Raw genomic sequence first — 22,135 nt, forward strand, 5'->3', positions numbered from 1 at the left:
ATTTTAACACATTTAATTCCATTTGTCTGTTTTTAAAAGGCTGAAAGTTTTCCGACACCTTGTCTGTTGGCCACCCTTTTAATACCCATTGTTTTACAAATTTTAGGATCGGATCTGTTTTAGTACTTTGTGCGATATCTATGGCTGACAATGTTTTTTGTTCAATAATTTCGAGTAAAAGCGTAGTGGAAGCTGGAGCTGGGTCGTTTACTAATTCTTTTTGGGGGCATCTGCTCAATGCGTCCGCATGGCCAATCTCTTCCCCCCCCCCTGTGCTTAAGGGAATATGAATAGCCCGCCAAAAAAATAGACCAGCGGGTCATCCGGGGTGATAGAAATACAGGGGTTTGTTTGTCCCCGGCCAAAATACCCAGAAGAGGTTTGTGGTCTGTGATTAGTGTGAAAAAACGACCTCACAAATAGTTATGGAAACGCTTAACACCGGCTACGGCGGCCAAGGCTTCCTTATCGAGCTGTGAATAGTTCCGTTCAGCCGCTGACAAGGTTTTAGAATAAAAAGTGATTGGGGCTTCTGATCCGTCCGGAAAGGAGTGGCTGAGCACGGCGCCTATGCCAAAAGGGGAAGCGTCGCATGTCAATGTCACTGGCATGGTGACATTGTATTGGACAAGGACGCTGTTTGAGGATAACAGATTTTTAATGACATTGAAAGCTGAATTTTCTTTGGGTCCCCACGTCCAGGTAGCGCCTTTTTTTAGGAGGTTATGCAGAGGTTCCGCCACCGTGGCTTTCTGTTTAAGGGAAATGGAATAAAAATTCAATAATTCTAAAAATGCTTGGAGTTCTGTCTTGTTTGTGGGTGCGGGGGCCCTTTTGATGGCGTCTACTTTTTCATCTGTGGGGTGAATGCCGAATTGATCAATTTTGAATCCTAGGAAATCAACACTTGGGACGGCCCATGAGCATTTGTTTGGTTTCAAATGGAGACCCGTTTCCTTAAATTTGGTTAAGACGGTTTTAATCCTTTCCCATAGTTCTTGTTTAGAGTTAGCTGAGATGAGCATGTCATCGAAATAAGGCACAACCCCGGGAATTTGGTTCAAAATGCGTTCCATGAGACCTTGGAAAATCCCGGGGGCGGTAGAGACCCCAAATTGGAGTCTCGAACACTTGAAGGCTCCCCTGTGTGTCACAATTGTCTGGGCTTCTGCAGTAGCTGTGTCAACGGGGAGCTGCTGATATGCTTGAGCGAGGTCCAATTTCGCAAAGATGGAACCCCTGCCCAATGTGTGTAACAACTGTTGGACCACTGGGATTGGGTATGCGTTATGTTGCAATGCTCTATTTATAGTTGCTTTATAGTCTGCGCAAATCCTTACGGAGCCGTCTGGCTTAAGAGGGGTGACAATTGGTGTTTCCCATTTAGCGTGGTCTGTAGGGATCAAAATTCCCTGGGCCAATAGTTTGTCAAGTTGTTCGTCCACTTTTGGTAATAATGGTATTGGCACGCGCCTAGGTTTCAATCTGATTGGAGGAATACTGGGGTCTAGGTTAAATGAAATAGGGTTACCCTTATACTTTCCTAGGTCAGTGGAGAAAACCTCGGGGAATTCACGTATTAAAACATTGAAATCATCATCCTTGTGAAATACATTATGCAGTCCCGATATCTCAATACCCAAGGGTTTTAACCATTTGAGGCCAAGTAAGGTGTGTTTTGGGCCATCAACTATAATAAGAGGGAGTGGTCCCTTGAACCCCTTAAATTCGATGGGAACATTTAAGCAACCTAAGACTGGAATGCCCCGACCTTGGAAATCAGTTAAGTTGGCATTCCATGGATCTAATATCGATTTTTGCAAATTAGGCATGTATAGTCTCAGTTTATGCCAAGGCATTATAGAATACTTAGAGCCCGTGTCCATTTCCATGTCGCACGGCAACCCGTTTACAAGAAGGGACACAAAAATCTTGTCTTCAGAGTCAAAAAGAGGAGAGTAATTACCTCTTTGGCTTGTAGAATGTAGTCCTCCCGCCGGTTTGGAGTAGGTGCGGGAAAAAGGTTGTCTGCGGTTTCTCGGGGCTGCAAAAGGTCGTGAGTTGAAAACTTGATGATCGGATGGCAGAGCGGCGCGGCATGCTTCTGCTATGTGGCCTCGGCGCTGGCAGCGGCGGCAATATGCTTCTTTAAATTGGCAGCGGTAACGGGGGTGATTTCCATTGCATCCAGCACATTTGATGGGGCGTCTCGGTTCCCTGGCGTCCCTCTCAGATGATTTTCGGATTTGGAGGCAGGCGTCTTCATCTCGGTATGCTACATGTTGTCTGTCGTCGTCGGAGCAGGCTTGGCATTCTTTTTCATCAGGAAAATAGTGCACCGTAGGTGTAGAGCGGTTTATTTCCGCCACTGAGGTTTCGGAAACTTCCGAAGCTTTCGCCACTTTTAAAACGTCTTGGAGCGTAGTGGCTTCATCAACCAGGTATTTCTTTTGTAAGGTGATATTCCGCATGCCAAAAATCACACGGTCTACTAATTGTTTCTCAGGGTCCTTGAATTTGCATTTGGCAAGGACAGCTCTTAGACAGGTGGTGAAATCGTTCGTTGATTCGCCTTCGTTTTGCCTCATGAGCGCGAATTGGTGGCGGTAGACCCGGATTGGCGTGGTCGGTTGAAAATGTGCGGCAAGTTTTGCCTGAAGAGTGGCCCAGGAGACGTTTTCTACGGTTTCTGGATTGACTAGCGTAGAAGCTAGGCTGTAGATTGTGGGGCCACAATAGTTAAGAAAGATCACCCGCTTTCTATCGTCTTCGGCATCGTGGAGATTGCTGGCTTGGAGGAAGATACGAAATTTGGCCATGTAGGATATCCACGGTTCTAAGTCCGGGTTGTAGAATGGCGGTGCCTGGGCCATGACGGAGCTCATGGTCTTTCCTTCTGCGGGAGTTCGACCTCCTCGTCGCCACTGTTAAATCAGTACATGGAGGCTGATTCACTGCAACAGGTTTATTTGATAGAGAACTTCAGCTAGTGACAAACAACTCCCAACAAGGGCAACGGCTAACCCGTTGCCTTATTTATAGGTTTTTATTTAGGTGGGAAACAAACAGACAACCGTTTAACCTTGGCGGTTCTTTTTGTATGAGCTGCGTCTTAGCCAATCAGTGAATTTTAGCTCTTTTTATTTTTCCAGACATAACACTCTTATTTATATTTATAGCATGCATTTATCTTTTTTTAAAAAAAATCAAAGGTAAACATAAAAACACCAACATGCCAACTCTAGTGTAAAATTTATTCTGTGCATCCAGGTCCCTTACAGTTAAAACTAAAAAGTAAAGATATTTAAAAAAAAAACTGGCAATAAAATCTTACAAATGTTAACTGTTCCTTCAGTATATTAACATGTCTACCTAAATTTGATCCAACAAAAATGCATGATTATTAAAAATAATGAAATGTTATTAAATCTGGTATTAGTTCCATGAAGTGGTAAGTACTATGGGTAAATTGTGTGGAATATCAGCAAGAAAGGGGTTTACATAAAAAGCTAAGAGCCTGGAGCATTTTCCATTTATTAGGTATTGGGGGGGGGGGGAAACCCAGAAAACTGAATGTAAAATTTTCTCTCCTCAAAAAAGCCTCCTTCCAAACAGAAAGCACCACTGCATTCCCATCCTCCTCAAATGCCACACAATTCAAACAAGAGAGAAAAGGCTTAAGATGTTGTCTGCCAAATATGTTAATCGAGGTATTTAATTTCTGCTCCTCTCTCTCAACTTATAAAGTGATTAAAACATGGGTTTGTAATAGAAAATGCTGCTAACCTTTAATCATGGAATTACAGTCTTCCTAAACTTACATCAACTGTAAGCAAATCAGCTATATATGCCAAGAAAGCCTCTGGAGCCTGGGGAGGGTGAAATACGGGCCTACTGGGCCCACTGGAAGTGAGGAAACGGGCTGTTTCCAGCCTCCAGAGGATCTCCAGGGGGGCATTTTTACACGCCTTGGACTTCAGGGAGGCCTGTTAGGCCCAAAATGGGATGTGCATGAATGCAAGGGGAAGTGTGGGGGTTGCACATGCATGTACAGGGGGGCAGGGAAGGACGGAGGAGTTGCATGTGGAGGGCATTGAATTATGGGTGTGGGCACACACGTATGTGGGATAGGACATAGGCGCTTTCAGCACCTGAAGGGGAAAAGGTTCACCATCTCTGCCTTAGTAGATTTCACTCCACACTGAGCCAAGTGTGTACTACAGTAGTTCACAACAATAGCATTATAAAGAACAGGGGTAGAGTAGGGTGCATGTGGAGGGCATTGAATTATGCATGTGGGCACATACATGTGCACAATAGCACAGAGGCGCTTTGAGCACCTCAGGGGGGAAAGGTTCACCATCTCTGCCTTAGTAGGTTTCGCTTCACACTGCACCAAGTGCGTACTAGTTCACAACAATAGCATTATAAATAACAGGAGTAGGGTAGGGTGCATGTGGAGGGCATTGAATTATGGTTGTGGGCACATACATGTGCACAATAGCACATAGGCGCTTTGAGCACCTCAGGGGGGAAAGGTTCACCATCTCTGCCTTAGTAGGTTTCACTTCACACTGAGCCAAGTGCGTACTAGTTCACAATAATAGCATTATAAAGAACAGGAGTACGGTAGGATAGGGTAGGATAGGCTAGGATAGGATAGGATGTAGAATAGAATATTCTTTATTGGCCAAGTGATTGGACACACAAGGAATTAATAAATTAATGTTTCAACCTTCTTTACAGAAGGGTTTAGCAACTATGTCTTAATCATGAAAGATGTCCTATTCCATGCCAAAACTGCAATTGGCTTTTTTATTTGACACACTGCACTGGCTCTCTAGGCTCTCTAAGGCAGTGATTTTCAACCTTACATTTACGAAACTCTGGGGCACATTAAGCGGGGTGGGGTGGGGGCTAAAAAAAGTTTGGACAAAAAAATTATCTCTCTCTTCCTCCCTTTCGCTCTATTTCTCTCTCCCTTTCTCTCTCTCTCCCTTCCTTCCTCTTTCTTTCTCTCCATCCCTCTTTCTTTCTCTTCCTTCCTTCCTCTTTTTTGCTCTCTTTCTCTCTCCCTCCCTACCTCCCTCTATGTCTTTCTTTCTCTCTCTCCTTCCCTCCCTCTTTTTCTCTCTCTCTCTTGCTTTCTTTCTCTCTCTTGCTCTCTCTCTCTTGGTCTCTTGCTTTCTTTCTCTTGTTCTCTCTCTCTCTTAGATTTAGATTTAGATTTATTGGATTTATATGCCGCCCCTCTCCGCAAACTCGGGGCGGCTCACAACAACAATAAAACAGTACATAATAACAAATCCAATGCCCACCAATCTAATTACAGTTTAAAATTAATAAATTTATAAAACAATCCCAATGTATATAAAAACAGACACACAGTCAATCAATCAATGGCAAAACAACATGGGCAAGGGGGAGATGTTTAGTTCCCCCATGCCTGACGGCAGAGGTGGGTCTTAAGGAGTTTACGAAAGGCAGGGAGGGTGGGGGCAATCCTAATCTCAGGGGGGAGCTGGTTCCAGAGGGTCGGGGCCCCCACAGAGAAGGCTCTTCCCCTGGGTCCCGCCAGACGGCATTGTTTGGTCGACGGGACCCGGAGAAGGCCGACTCTGTGGGACCTAACCGGTCGCTGGGATTCGTGCGGCAGGAGGCGGTCCCGAAGATATTCTGGTCCGGTGCCATGAAGGGCTTTATAGGTCATAACCAACACTTTGAATTGTGACCGGAAACTGATCGGCAACCAATGCAGACTGCGGAGTGTTGGAGTGATATGGGCATACTTAGAGACGCCCATAATTGCTCTCGCAGCTGCATTCTGCACGATCTGAAGTTTCCGAACACTTTTCAAAGGTAGCCCCATGTAGAGAGCGTTACAGTAGTCGAGCCTCGAGGTGATGAGGGCATGAGTGACTGTGAGCAATGACTCCCGGTCCAAATAGGGCCGCAACTGTCGCACCAGGCGAACCTGGGCAAACGCCCCCCTCGCCACAGCTAAAAGATGTTTCTCTAATGAGAGCTGTGGATCGAGGAGGACGCCCAAGTTGCGGACCCTCTCTGAGGGGGTCAATAATTCCCCCCCCCCCAGGGTAATGGACGGACAGATAGAATTGTCCTTGGGAGGCAAAACCCACAGCCACTCCGTCTTGTCTGGGTTGAGTTTGAGTTTGTTGACACCCATCCAGGCCCCAACAGCCTCCAGGCACCGGCACATCACTTCCACTGCTTCGTTGACTGGACATGGGGTGGAGATGTACAACTGGGTATCATCAGCGTATTGATGATACCTCACCCCATGCCCTTGGATGATCTCACCCAGCGGTTTCATGTAGATATTAAATTGCTTTCTCTCTCTCTCTCTTGTTCTCTTTCTCTCTCGCTTGTTCTTTCTCTCTCTTGCTTTCTTTCTCTCTCGCTCTCTTTCTTTCTTTCTCTTTCTTTCTCTCTCTCTTGCTTTCTTTCTCTCTCTGAGCTTCGCGGCACACCTGACCATGTCTCATGGCACACTAGTGTGCCGCAGTACACTGGTTGAAAAACACTGCTCTAAGGTACCAGGTAATGGCCTCTCTTAGGCATACTTGAAGATGCATTGCAGAGATATATCCTCTTCCCTACTTTATGCTTGGGTCTTAAAAGAAGTGCAGGCTACAGTTATAAGAAATCAGATAAACAACTCCAAGAGAGCTTCATGTTTCAAGTTCAAAGGAACTGCTGTAAAGAACTGAGTCTGTTTATGAAGAGACAATATTCTGCAATAAGGCAAGATAGCAAACAAAGCTGTGTCTCCTGAGTGAACAGACATATCCCCAAATTTAACTTTTACTTTTGTTTATCAACTGATTTTTTAAAAAGGCTTTGTTTCTTTAATAGCGGAGAGTTCATGCAGACCATTTTCAATGCAATTCCTACCCAAAATACATTACTATTTGAGAGAGTACCACAAACAACCACAATAATCTCAAAGATAGTGGTTTCTGAGATAAGACCTTTCTTATATATAATAGTGTGGAGAAATACCTTTCTTAACAGGAATTCCCTTCAAGAGTAATTCATTGGTAATTAATTCTCCCAAGATAAGTAAAATCAAATAAAATTTTATTTTGATCAATGAGCAAAATTTACATATACATAGCCTAGGTGGTATACCTTAGCATAAATTAATAGCATATAAAATCCAATAAATAAATAAATAAAATTAAATAAAATAGCTCAAATGCATAATAAAAATACTTTTCCCCCCCTTTTCCCCCTTTTTCTTCTTTAATTTTCTACCACACTATTCAACATTTAGATACACACAATGTGTATCTTGGCTCAAAATCAACACCATCGTAGATCTGGTCAGTTGTAAACCCAAAGTGGACCTAGGTTGGCCCAAAGAACTTATTGTGACATATTAGGAGAACCTGAGACAACAACAGAAAACTCAAGGTTATAAGCAAGACTGTATAATCTTCCTAAATATAACTGTGGCAAACTTAAAAAAGAGAAACAACCAATAAGAAATAATCCAACAAGAGAAGATTCAGCAGTAACATTAAACAGAAAAATAGGCAAAGGTATATGCTAAAGAAATTGAGTGGGTACCATGTAAAATAGGGTAGATTCCTCTCTGTTCAGACAAGTTCACCTGAACCGGTAGTGACCGCTGGTGACATCAGAATGAAATCACCAACCCAATTCAGTCGGTACTGGTCCACAGGCACCACCATCTTTTTGTGTGTTTTTTTTATTTTATTTTTCTTCTGAACCTGTGCAGAAGCTGAGTTTCCGGCACTGGGCATGCGGTTGCCATCTTGTTTTCAGCTTAATTTTTTCAGATTTTTTGGCACTATGCATGCATGTACCCGCAAAGTATGCGTGCGCCCACAAGGCGCACCCATGTGGCATGGGAGGAAGTGAGCCAGCAGTGAGGTAAGTTAGAACCCTCCTCTGATGTAAAATGAAATGGTAGAAAGTTTAAAAGAGTGTAAAAGCAAACTGTACAGAGAGCAAATAGCGAGTCTGTGAATAAGAACATGATGGAAAATATATGGCATCAAAATAGCTCAAGATCTAAGTCTTTTAGTAACCTAAAATTAAAACCATACTTTTTTGGGAAATCTTATCCTAATGAACAGATTGCCAGAAGTAATAATGGTTTTTAAAATCCATTAGAGCAAAACACTTCCGAAATAATAGAAGACTACAAGGGATATTTACGAATCTAAATACTACTTAATTTGGAAAATTAAAATAATAAAGCCTTCCAAAACTGAAACTCATCAGGAATGTGTACATAAGAGGAAGCAGATTTTCCTCTGATGTTCAGGATTTATCTCTTCTTCACCTCCTCATATACCAGGAAAGAACTTCAAAGTCCTAAGGGTGTTTTCACACAATGTATTTTTAGATACATTTAAAAGTGCATGTCTAAATATTTAAGAAGTAAAAATGATGGAGATGTATTTTATGTTGGGACGATGAATCAGACAGTAAAACCAATCCTATTTTTTTTAATTTACATAATCAAATCTATGCATCTATGTATACAAGCAACCTGGAAGTTGCAGGGAATTCCTTCTGAAAAGAGAGAAAAAAATATTTTCCAATTTAAGTCTGCGGAGAGGGGCGGCATACAAATCCAATAAATCTAATCTAATCTAATTCACTTGTGTGCAATGCATATGGCAAGGTATAATGGAAGTTATGAACAAATGCTTTCGTTTTGTTTCCGTTTTTCTTTCCTCAAATGAAATAGAGAAAGTGAGTTTGAAATTAATTCCTAGAATCTTTCTACATCAAGCCAAAATAGTTCAGCAAATACCCAGGCATTTCTTTTCACCAAATTACCCCTATGGAAAGCCATTATGATATTTAGTCATGCTATCTTTAATTCTGGAAGCAGCAAATAACCAGGATAACTTGCATAAGCTTCTTCTGTGTATTCAGAGTTGGCCTTCTCCGGGTCCCGTCGACTAAGCAATGTCGTCTGGCGGTACCCAGAAGAGCCTTCTCTGTGGCGGCCCCGACCCTCTGGAACCAGCTCCCCCCAGATATCAGAGTTGCCCCCACCCTCCTTGCCTTTCGCAAGCTCCTTAAAACCCACCTCTGTCGTTAGGCATGGGGGAATTGAAATTTCCCTTCCCCCTAGGCTTATAGAATTTATACATGGTATGCTTGTATGTATGAGTGGTTCTTTAAATTGGGGGTTTTTAGATTGTTTTAATTTTAGATTTGTTTACATTGTCTTTTTATATTGTTGTTAGCCGCCCCGAGTCTTCGGAGAGGGGCAGCATACAAATCTAATAAATACAAATACAAATACAAATGATCAAGCTCCAAATTTAGTACTTTAACAATGCCACTTACAATGTTCTCAATCATACTAAGAATAACCATACAAGTCTAGTTTATATAAGTAGGCTTTTTTTCCCATGCTATTCTTTATACAAGGGGAAACAAGGAATATAAGGGTTACTGGAATACTGAGTGAAATGCATTTTCATAGTCAATGAAAGCTATGCACAGAGGCATGGTGTATTCATTATGCCTTTCAATGACTTGCTGAACAACCTGGATATGATTCATTGTGCTGTAACTACTTCTGAAGCCTCTTTGCTCCTTCAGCTATAAATCATTTAATGTTCTTTTTGCTATTACCTTGTAGATGACTGAAAGAAGGCTTATTGGGTGCTAGTTGTTTAAATAATCTTGGGCCCCTTTCTTGTGCATAAGAATCACTTCAACATTTTTCCATGCATTGGGTATTTTTTCTTCTCTGAGGTATCCCGAGTATAGTTTTGCTAGTATCTTGTGCAAACTGTGAGTGCCACCTTACATAAACTTACTGCAATCAATACAGTATATGAAAAAACAATGGCAACAGTTTGCCTTAATTATCTTAAACTGGAAATAACGGTGTACGACAAGGGGACACAATATCACAATATTGAGATGACACATTGTGTTCACTGTATGAGCATTAAATGAATTCCTACATTAAAGAATTTAAATAAGCTTTATGAATTGGTTTCAAGCAGAAGAATTACTCTGGTATGTTTAATTCTTCCAGCATAGGAGATTTCAATAACTGAATTCCTTATGTTAGAACTGTGGTTATTATATTTGAATACTTAAAAATCATCATCAACTCAGAGTTTTCCAAACCTGCCCAGAAGCCGAGAGGGAAAGAATGAGAGGGAAGGAGAGAGAGAGGAAGAGAGGAAGAGAGAGAAACAGATAGAAAAAAGAGAGGAAGGAAAAGAGAAAGAAAAAGAATGGGAGTAAGGAAGAGAGAAAGAAAATCAAAATCTAGTTTGAAACTAGCTCAACTATTTAAGTGGCATTTTGATATTGATAGAGTTGCCCTATTATGAGCTCACTGTTATAGACACACAGTACAGTATTTTATTTTGAAATTCTCTGAGGCAAAACAGGGTGGGTTTTTTGTTTGTTTGTTTGTTTGTTTGTTTATTTATTTATTATTTCTGTGCCACCCAGTCCCGAAGGGACTGCCGCTCAGACACTATACTTTTCCGCCCACCCACCCCAAAAAATTAGAGGGAACACTGCCAGTGAGTTTATTTTATTTTATTCAATTTTGAGGCTACCACCTCACATTCAAGTAACATTCTATATTACTCAGCTTCATAATGTCCAAATATTTGTGTTACTTTAGCACCTAATATTACGTATCTTCATAAATCATATCTTTCTCCTGTAAAAGTTGCTAAATGAATAGATGAGAAATAACCAGGAGTGGAATAAGACACTTGGAGTTCTTCTTTTTCTTGGATATGACAGCAAGAAACCACAATTATATACAAATCAAATTCTTCTAAATGCCTGTTTCTTCTTTTTGGCCACTTGCTTCTAATGAGTCATGATGGAAACTGAGACAAAGTACTACAAATGATTGATTAAAAGGAGATAGGTGGCTGTTTTTGCTGGCTCATAATCTCCTGAAAGAAATCACTGCGGATAGTAAGGTCCAAGTGAGGAAAATTTCAGAAGCAGATAGACTACAATTCTCAGCAACCACTCAAGACATCTCAAGACCTTCAGGCTCCTGTTCCCTGCTCTAGTGGGTAAGGTTTTCTGCACCACCAAGAGGGAAAATGTGATATTGGGTCAGTGCTTCCTACACTTCCTCCCCCACCCCATATGCATCTCTGAATGCTGCAATCCAGTTGATGGAGAAGTTTCTCCATCAATCTGTTCGCTTCCTCTTAAAATAGATATAAGGGCCATTTTCTCAGTGCTACTTAGAACAATTGCTCCATCCAGATGCTCTCTAGATCCATGGGGATACCAGAATTCACAGCCAGTCTAGCAAGTAAAAATAAAATAAATTCAAAACTAAAAAGAAATAAAACTGAATTGAACTGAATACTTTATTGGCCAACTGTGATTTGTCTCTAGTATAGAAGTAGTGTATTTTAAAGGCAACAGAGATGATGATGATAATTATAATAACAAGTCAGCCAAATTGATGAAAAAACCAAGAAAAGCTTAGCTGATATCACAACCTTAAAATCGAACTACAATGACTCTGGCATAAACCAGTACTGGTGGTCCCAGTGGTAATCGACACATTGAGTGCTGTACCAAAAGACCTCAGCCGGCATTTGAAAACAATAAACATTGACAAAATCACGATCGGTCAGTTGCAAAAGGCCACCGAACTTGGATCTGCACGCATTATACAAAAATACATCATAGACATAGACGTTTGGGAAGTGTTCAACTTGTGATATTGTGATACGAAATCCAGCATATAGATCTCATTTGCCTTGTATTACTGTTTTTTGCGAACAAAATAATGATGATGATGATGATGATGATGATGATAATAATAATACCAAAAAAAGGAGGAAGTAAAGAAGATAATAAAAGGAATAAATAATACTTTAGCCACATCCTATCGATTGCTATCCATACACACTAGGCAGAACTGCAAGAATTAGGTGTTCAGCAGAATAATGGCAAAAAGGGGAAAAAAGCTATCCCTATGTCCAGTTGCAAAATAAAATAACAATAAAATAATAATATAAAATATAAACAATTTTAAGCACCCCAGTCCTGTGAAGCATACCAGGCCTGTCTTAGCAGAAAATCACGGAGGATTGGCAAGAGTTGGCCCTGGCAGCCACGCTTTCTCCTTCTGAGGCAAAGATGCCCAGAAAAGCCCTGGGCAAACTGAAGGACATCCCAACCTTCTCATGAACCCTCTTGACTGCTCTCAACTGCTCAGCCAGAAGCCCCAAGGCCCTCCCTCCCCCCTCCCATTTTCCATGCATGGGGCTGGAGCTGCGGCCCTGAACGGCCTTCCTTCCGCCACCCGGGTACCTGCCCAGGCTGTTGCAGAACAGTCGGCTGCTGGGCAGAGTCGCCGATCCCCAACTGTTCCTTGAGGAGGTGCGGGTAGCTAAGGCAGTGCTTCAGCGCCGGCGGGACGTTGCCCATGGCGTCCGTCTCCCCTCAAGGCCGCCCACCACCACCACCTCCCGTCCGCAAGATCACTGCCACCCGCGGCTTTGGCGGCCAGCCATCTGCAAAGCCGTTCGCCGGAAAACCAAGCCTGGCCGAGCGTGGGCGCAGCATCCGCCTCGGCCGGTCGAGGGAATACCGGGCGATTCTGATTGGCTGAGAGGGATGCCGGGAGTTCGCGGCGCCAACATCCTTTGGGTTGCCGAAGGAGGATGAGGAAGAGGTCGGATCGGGACGTTGCTCTTGCCGCTTAGGGCGCCGAAGCCGTTTCGGAGACGGGATCCTGGGCTGGTGACCGTTTCCAGATCAGTGTTTCGATCTTTCGCCCTGCGATCTTTCGCCGCAGAAAGGCGGAAGAAGAGCAGAAATGCACTACCTGACTACCCCAAAAACTTTAACCTTAGGTTGTCTACAGTCGACTTCTCCCCGTTTCTAAGAGGTCTGTAAGGGGCGTGCATTAGTGTCCTACTGTCCTCTTTTATCGTTTCTTTTTACTTATGCTTATACAAACTACTACTATCCTATACATATTTAAGGAAGGAAGGAAGGAAGAAAGAATGAAAGAAAGAAAGAAAGAAAAAAAGAAAGAAACTGGGTTAGTCGGCAGTCTCTTTATCCACCAGGTGGCAGTTTTCAGGCTCTGCTTTTGCATCCTTATAAATTGTAGCAGAAGGTCCCAAAGAGGGCAGGCAGGCAGAGGAAGAATTGAGGAAGAATTTCGAAAAGTTTATTAAGACTTAATGTGGTCAAGAAGGCATAGTTGCAGACTATGTTGGATAGTTTATAGAAGAATAAATTCAATACAACATGGCAAGAGTTCTCGTGCATCTGAATTGAAGTTGGGCACTCAGAGATCCAAGACACTTCCAGGGTTTGAGGCCTTCAGATATGATAGATCTACAAAGGACTGCCCTTGGAAAAAATATAGGGCACGAAAAAGACAAATGAAGAACCAATATAAATAGTTGTAATAAAAATACTGTTATGAGCCTTGTAAACTTGAGGCCCATTTGAAATGGCACTCTTGGATACAGCTCCTTCCCCTCATTGACTTTTTAGGTTAGAAGTTGCTAGGCTAGGTCTAAGTAATATTCCCATCCACAGTTTCTGATGGATCTTTTCCCGAATGTTTTATCAATGAATTTGAGATATCCTGTTTACAAAGGAACCAGTGGCTCTGTTCCTTGATTGAGAAAAGGGATGCTTGCTTATAACTACAAACAAGATTATCAAAACTGATGGATTTTTAGTGTGTTATTAAATCGTAACCAGAAAAAAAAGAGTGTATTGTTTGATGGCATAAAATAGTGTGGAACAATCAGAAAAGAATGGACTAAGATACTTAGATGTCAAAATTGGCAAAAACTTAATGTGTTTACCAAGCAGGGATCAAAGATGCATCTACTCTGAATCAGCCAACAAAAGTATTTTTTACAAGCATAAAGCTAACACAGTAAAGACTACATAAGAGAAAACATTGGATTTTAACCAACAGCAAAAGGACTATCACCATCACATCAATTTTAATTGGGGGGGGATGTAAATAATTTATCATATGCTGTATCTAGTTGCTCTACATTGACAGGAACTAGAAGACAATGATTCAGTGTATAAATCAGCAAATCATATCAGTAAATTGTTGTCTTTTGGTGACCGAGGGATACAACTGCCAAATTTTGACTCTATGCCAAAGAGACACCAGGTTTTCAAATCCAACTTTCTTTCAGAAGATCACAAGTAACCCTTTCAGATGTTGAAGTTAATTCTTGCACTCATTTTAAAACTTTTTAAAGCATCTACCAGATGGCTCCCTTATATTGGAAAATTGCTTTCTGCTAGACTTGCTACTGTTTGCCATAAGGATCTCTATACATTAATCAAGAATCTTTGTCCATGCATTTTAGTTTTCTATCCAAAGGAGGGTTCTGCTTTCTTCCTTGCCTTTGCGCTGGATTTTGGCAACTTTGGCAATTAATAAAACTTATTCATGTAGACATCATGGTTTTTCCTATCCAGAACGTAAGAGAGATGGAATTTATTTGTATAAGTAAGTAATTTTCCACTCAACTTAAAAGCCACTTCATTCTTTATTGTTCATAAGACGTTCATGGTATGCTAGGAGGACTGGATAGTTTCTGTTCAAGAGCTGAGATGAAAGATGGATCTACATTCCCTGGCATCTCCAGATAGGACTGAGGTTCTTTTATGAATTCTAGGCCAGCAAACTGTTTCAACTCCTACCCTCAAAACGTCGCTACAGAGCACTGCACACCAAGACAACTAGACACAAGAACAGTTTTTTTCCGAACGCCATCACTCTACTAAACAAATAATTCCCTCAACACTGTCAGACTTTCTACTAAATCTGCACTTCTATTCTACTAGTTTTTCTCATCATTCCTTTCACCCATTTCCTCCCATGTTGACTGTATGACTGTAACTTGTTGCTTATAGCCTTAGATTTTTATTAATATTGCTTCTTCATTGCTTATTTGACCCCTATGACAATCATTAAGTATCGTACCACATGATTCTTGACAAATGTATATTTTATTTTATGTACGCTGAGAGCATATGCACCAAGACAAATTCCTTGTGTGTCCAATCACACTTGGCCAATAAAAATTCTATTCTATTCTATTCTATTCTATTCAGTAACCAACCTAGTGGTGAATAATGTCCATCCAGGATCCTTAATAATGGACCTCAAATGAAACCTCTTCCATGCCAACGCTTTATTCTGTCCACTCTGCTTATACACAGAATTTGTTAGAAGATAAGAGAAACCTTTCTTTCCAACAATTCTTGGTGTGGATGGGATTTGGACAGAAGGAGAATTTGATCTTGGAATGGACTTTATTTTCTACCTTTGCTGACAATAGTCCTAGATTGGATGGGCCAGTGATCATACAATTCTTTGTTTCTAAAATTCAGAGAGGCTTGCTAAATTGATTAGTTCAAGTCAGTTTGCAACAAATTATCCCTAAATAAGAATATATTGTGTGGACTCTGGAATAAACTTAGTGAAAGAAAGAAGTCAAAAGTTATAGAATCCTTGAAAGGCAGTACAGTTGAATTTGTGAATTTAAAAACACTGAATGGAATACTTTTACATAGATCGCATACTGAAATGAATAGTCCATTATAATACAGGCCAGCCATTGTCCAGGAAATGGAAACTAGAGGGCTGTTGAGACAGCATCTTCATGAGCAAATTAGTGTAACTTGTTAAAATAAGTTGTGTGGTTCATCTGAGACTAACAGGGTGGGAGATAATTGAAAACACATTTCCTAAGGAATGATATCTGAAAACAGTGGTTCCACTTTTGAAAACAAACTGCAAATTATATTCCCATACAGTTAACAAAGCAAATAATTCCTTTGATTCCTAACACATGGAGTTATGACAAATACATAAAATATGTGTATGTGGTTTTTAAAGAAAAAATACTGTCCAAATTACAGTATGTGAGTGTACTTAATTTAATTTGTTGTGCACAATGGATGTTTCACCTGAAAATGGTTAGAGGGAGGAAGGTCTGCATGATTATAGCAATGTAGGAATGACAGACTAGCTGTCTATTATATATGAACATATCCTGAGGTATATTGTATAGAATTTAAAATAAACAGAATGACCGTGAATGTCCATGATTAATGAAATAAACCATACACTGGCCAGTTGAGATTAGAAAGGGAATGATGCTATGGGAAAACATTTTGTTTTGCCTAAAGGCAGGATGGGTTGATTGGTTGATTTGCATATATGTATTGAATAGCTCAGAGATATAGAACAAAGTTAAAATTAACATTTGTAAATTATTTAAACATTTTAAAGAATAATTATCAATTCAATTCATTCCTATTTAAGGCCTCAAACATCTTTCTTTGTTCCATGAGACATATTGAAGGAAATTGTTTTTACTGGCAGGAGTTTAATTAGCATGTTTAGGTTGTTGGAGTTGAAGATAAACAGTTAGTTGTTTTATTTACTGACAAATAGTACATTCTTATGTATGTCAGAAGAAGGAAGTTTGAGTAACTCCATTTAACACCAGGCAAGTGTATATAAACGATTGCAGTCTAAAACAAACACATGTACTGGAGTCTTACTAAAATTAGAAGGATTTAAATGTCAGTATATTTACACAGGATTGTACTGTAAACTCACATACCTTATTATCATATCATTATTATACAGTTTAGGATTTGATATTGGATGTCATAGCTATGTTAACAAATTTTTCCTACAGTGCTTTATTCCATAAGCTTTAGATAGCATTTCTTCTTCAGTTTGTTAGTCAGATGAAAATGTGAAGGAGATCCTTTCAAAGATCGTGCAGAATGCAGCTGCGAGAGCCATCATGGGCTTTCCTAAATATGCCCATGTTACACCAACAGTCTGCAGTCTGCATTGGTTGCCGATCAGTTTCCGGTCACAATTCAAAGTGTTGGTTATGACCTATAAAGCCCTTCATGGCATCGGACCAGAATACCTCCGGGACCGCCTTCTGCTGCACGAATCCCAGCGACCAGTTAGGTCCCACAGAGTGGGCCTTCTCCGGGTCCCGTCGACTAAACAATGTCGTTTGGTGGGACCTAGGGGAAGAGCCTTCTCTGTGGCGGCCCCGGCCCTTTGGAACCAACTCCCCCCAGAGATTAGAATTGCCCCCACCCTCCTTGCCTTCTGTAAGCTTCTTAAAACCCACTTCTGCCATCAGGCATGGGGGAACTGAGATATTTCCCCCTAGGCCTTACAATTTACGCATGGTATCTTTGTATGTATGTTTGGTTTTATAATAAGGGTTTTCTTATTTGTTTAGTATTGGATTGTTACATGCTGTTTTCTGTCACTGTTGTTAGCCGCCCCGAGTCTGCGGAGAGGGGCGGCATACAAATCCAATAAATGAATGAATGAATGAATGAATGAATAAATGAATAAAGAAAGAAAGAAAGAAAGAAAGTGCATACTCTTAAGTTTGAAATGCTTCTAGCTGGTGGGGCAGTTGCAGTGCTTCACTTACCATAAGTTATACTTGCACATGTATAGAAGCCACTTCTTTGCAATGGACAAGCGCAGATGGGCTCCATGTCAACACTTCATGCAATACTTTGCTGCATCAAAGAGCTTCATCAAGCAGATTGAACAATGAGGGCTCCGTGGTGGTCTCAGAGCTTGGTTGTTTTCTTGCAGACCTTTCATTACCAAACTAGGTAACGTAATCAGTGCACAGATTGAACAACATTTGCATAGTCTTGGTGACCTTTTTTTGTCACAGTTGTTAAGTGACTCATTGAGTATTCTGGTTTCAATCTTTGTTTCCCAAGCAAAGTTATCAATAATTCTTATTTGCACATGATCCCATTAGCTTTTCCCAAGTGTTCAATCACATCTCCCATAACATATGATCATATATATGATATTCATTATCTCCTATATTGGATTCAAGCTTACTTGTCTTGAGTTCTGCAGTCAGACAGTTTATTCCCATGGCAGAAATAATGTGAGAAGGATTTATACATGTTTAGTGAATATTCAGAATCATTCTCAAATTCTTGGCATTACTATATCTGACTCATGGCGAGGCATGCAAATCAATCCTTCCAAAATTTGGAATTTAGTCATGGGAATGTCTTGCGAGAATCTTTTGTGATTAACATTCTATCACCAGTAAAACCCTGTGGCCACAATGTTCAGAGCCTTTGTTTAAAAGTGACAGATCATACATCCAAAATCTGTCCTAAACATGTATTTATTCTTTCTTTCTTTTTTTCTTTCCTTCTTTCTTTCTTTGTTTCTTCCTTCCTCCTTTTCTTCCTTTCTTCCTTCCCTCCCTCCCTCCCTCCTTCCTTCCCTTCCTCCCTCCCTCCCTCCCTCCTTCCTTCCTTCCTTCCTTCCTTCCTTCCTTCCTTCCTTCCTTCCTTCCTATCTCCCAAAGTAAATCTGGGCCATGTAAAACAATCACTAAAATGTAAAAAATCATAAAGCGCAAGAGAGAGTGAATGTCACACTACATATAGCCCCACTATAGGTAGTCCTCAAGCTACAATCATTTATTTAGAAACTGTTCAAGGTTATAGTAGCACTAAAAAAAGTGTCTTATGCCCGGTCCTCACTCTTAATAATCATTGCAGCACCCCCACAGTTATGTGATCAAAATTCAGGTGCATGTCAGCTGGCATGTATTTACGATGATTGTAGCAAAGGGTTGGACTAGTGGACCTTCAACTCCCTTCCAACTCTGTTATTCTGTAACTTAAGATCACAAGTGAATCCAATTTTTTTGTTGCTAAGCGAGAGTATTATTGGGTTTTGCCCAGTGAAGGGCTACCAAAATTTTTACTACCACACTGTGGATGTGGCTTATGCAGGACAGCCTGCATTTTCTTTCAACATCTTTCAGTGCAAATTGAGTGCTCTACCCCACTGCGTTCCCTCCCACATCCGGGCAGTAGCCCACCCCTGGTTTTGCCCCATTTTATGACCTTTTTTGCCACAGTTGTTAAGTGAATCACAGCAATTGTTAAGTGAATTGACTTTGCTTGTCAGAAGGATGCAAAAGGTGACCACATGAACCCAGGGCACCGCAACCATCATAAATATGAAGGAGTTGCCAATTTTGATCATGTGACCAGGAGGACGCTGCAACAATTCTAAGTGCGAAAAAGAATCATTGTAAGATTCAAATTATGTTACATAGTTTGGGTAATGAAATGTCTGCAAGAAAATAAACAAGGTAAAAGAGCACCAAGGACTCCTCATTTCATCTCTTAGCTACAAATATTCTCTTTTATTAGATTCAAACTCATAAGGATTAAGTGAACACAGTTCAAAAGAAACAGGTTCTGCAACTACCATAAGTGGAATGGACACTAAGCGGAACTACAACTTTTAACTTAAAAGAAATTATTCTTACATTTTTTAAAAAAGATTCTGCCCCAGATTAGTGGCGCACCATGAGCCATGGTGCAGCAGTGGTTAGAGTGCAGTACTGCAAGCTGCTTCTGTTCATCGATTCAAATCTCACCAGGCTTATGTTGACTCAGCCTTCCATCCTTCCGAGGTGGATAAATGAGGACCCAGATTGTTGGGGGCAATATGCTGACTCTGTAAACCACTTAGAAAGGGCTGTAAAGCATTGTGAAGCAGTATATAACTCTAAATGCTCTTGCTATTGCTATAGTGTTAAAAATACCTTATCGAATTGCTTTTGCTTACTTTAATGTTATATACAGAGTTTGACAAAAGCCATTCTAATATTTTTGTACTGGAATTACTGAGCCCTTGCAATTCGTTATATTATGCTTATTATTTGGGGCAGGGAATTCAATGCTGTGTACAAAAGTTATTTCAATTACATTTAGTTGATTTTTTTTTATTAACATGCAATAAATTCATAGTTAGCACTACATGTTAAGTCACAGGGAAAACTTTAAAAAGTTCTCAGCTTTCATTAACATCACCTAGCGTAACCTCAGTAGTATATATTTCATGGTGAAAGTAAAGGCATTTTCCCCAGCAGACTGGAATTATTCAATTGGAAACCAAAAGTATTGTATGTTATTGCCTGGTTTGAGAATTTATATTTGCAAGCCTGAAGTAACAAGATCTTGTCTGCAGGGATGGTTTTTAAAACAACACATGACTAATCCGTCTCGTGGGATTGCAAGCCAAACTGGAGCCAAAGATCCCTGTTAGGGCCCAAAGCATTTTTCTCATGCTTCTTGCAGACATAACAGTAATCCTAAGGAAGGGGGCGGGTGAGTGGGAATCAACGAATAACAAAGAAAAGCTTGGGAAGCAACTTGATGAACCGTTTAGTCAATGTAATAAAAAAGAAGAAACCACCTACTGGAAAAGAAGATACAAGGAACTTCCCTGCAGAGAAGTAAACTTTGAAAGACCTGTCCAGCAGGATCTCTCCGTGTTGAAATAACGTTGGCCCCAGGACTGAAATCCTGCTGCTTGTGTTAAAATACCAGCAACGATGCACATTTTACAGCCATTATTCGGCGATTCATTTTTGCTGAAGAAATGAGGGAAAAGCCTATTATAAATGCATAATATAGACAAAATGTATATATTTAGAATAGGAATCCCATTTATTTAATACATTATTTAATGTTGATTAAATGTCAACAGAGGGTTTGTTCCACCTAGAATGGCACATTTTCCTGGTGTCTTCCCAACACAGTATTTAAGATTTCAGCTACTATCAATTGGTATGGTATGCTTGTATGTATGAGTGGTTCTTTAAATTGGGTTCTTTAAATTGACTTTTTATATTGTTGTTAGCCGCCCCGAGTCTTCGGAGAGGGGCGGCATACAAATCTAATAAATGAATGAATGAATGAATGAATGAATGAATGAATAAATAAATAAATAAATAAATAAATAAATAATCAAGCAAGCAAGCAAGCAATCAAGCAGAGGCAGCATGGACAATGGCAATAAATGCACTCCAAAACTCCTGGAACACACCAAATGACTTATTTCGGAACGAAGCAACAATAGCATGGAGTGAACTGTGGAGACTACAGCAAACTAAAATATCTTGAGACATCCAGTTCCTAAGAGCCAAAGGTATCTACAATACATGGTAGCTTAGCAAACCATAATGTTCCTAAGGAGATCAATGACTGCTATGGTATCTATGCCAGTTTGCTACCGGTTCAGGCGAACCGATAGCGGCAGGAGGCTCTGCCCATCCACCCAGACATCATCACAAATGATCTGCACATGTGTGTTCACAGTTCTGAACTGGTAGAGAAGGTAAGTGAAACCCATTACTGATCTATGCACCATGTTCTCTTCTTATTTCCATTTGGTGAGAAAGACAAGAAAGAAAAGAAGCGTTCAGCAGAATGCTCAGAGATGCATTTAAGCAACCCAGAACATTACTACTTCCCTTCTTTCCATTAGTAGAAAACGATTTCTGCAAGAACTCCAGGAAAGCCTAATCCCAAACCTAATGCTAACCCTACTTTAATTTTTATTGCCATTGAGATCATTTCCCCATGTATTTTACAAGTCTGAATGAAAAATTCTCTCCCTTGCTTTCATTTCTAAGAATCTACCCCTGAGATCAGTTTTTTTGGCCCCGACTCTAAGGTAACCTAACATTAACAATGATACTCACCCTGGTTTAATTTTCATTGGAAAATATTTTCCCCCATGTATTTTATTGTGATTCACAAATAAGTCCAAAGAAAAACCTGTCACTTTCACTAGATTTCCAAGAATCAAAGCATAATATGTATTTTTGGCCCTGACTCCAAGGAAACCTCACACCAATTCTAGTTTAATTTTCATTGGCTATGGGATTTTCCCATGTATTTTACTGTGGTCCACAAACAAATCTGACGGTGTTACCTTCTTTTTCCTTAGAGGAACCCAAGTACTGTATTTTTTTGAATTTAAGATGCACCTTTTTAACCTCCCCCCCATGAGGGGGAAAACTTTGTTGCTTCTTAAACACCAAATGTAGCCCCAGCCACCATCACCCTTTGGCCTCTGCCTCACAGCAATTTACCTCCTTGCAGCAAACAGGGAAGACCCTGTTAAACCAGGTAACTCAGACAACTTTACAAAAAGAAGAAGTTTTTTAAAATAAATGCTTGATCTGAAGAGATCCAGTGCCATTGTATCTTCTTTTAA

The 22,135-nt window shown here is 40.5% G+C and overlaps 1 protein-coding gene across 1 annotated transcript in view; it reads right to left on the reverse strand.

Annotated features, from left to right (window-relative positions):
- The window catches only part of HMGCLL1 (3-hydroxy-3-methylglutaryl-CoA lyase like 1), a 68,690-nt gene extending 56,237 nt beyond the window's left edge, over positions 1 to 12,453 (reverse strand). The window contains exon 1 of the mRNA XM_070738917.1: positions 12,337 to 12,453. Within this exon, the coding sequence (XP_070595018.1) occupies positions 12,337 to 12,453 (117 nt within the window). The remainder of the gene's footprint in view (positions 1 to 12,336) is intronic.
- Between the last annotated feature and the right edge of the window lie 9,682 nt (positions 12,454 to 22,135).

Source organism: Erythrolamprus reginae, chromosome 1 (assembly GCF_031021105.1).
Source record: "Erythrolamprus reginae isolate rEryReg1 chromosome 1, rEryReg1.hap1, whole genome shotgun sequence".
In the NCBI taxonomy this organism is placed as follows: Eukaryota; Metazoa; Chordata; class Lepidosauria; order Squamata; family Dipsadidae; genus Erythrolamprus; species Erythrolamprus reginae.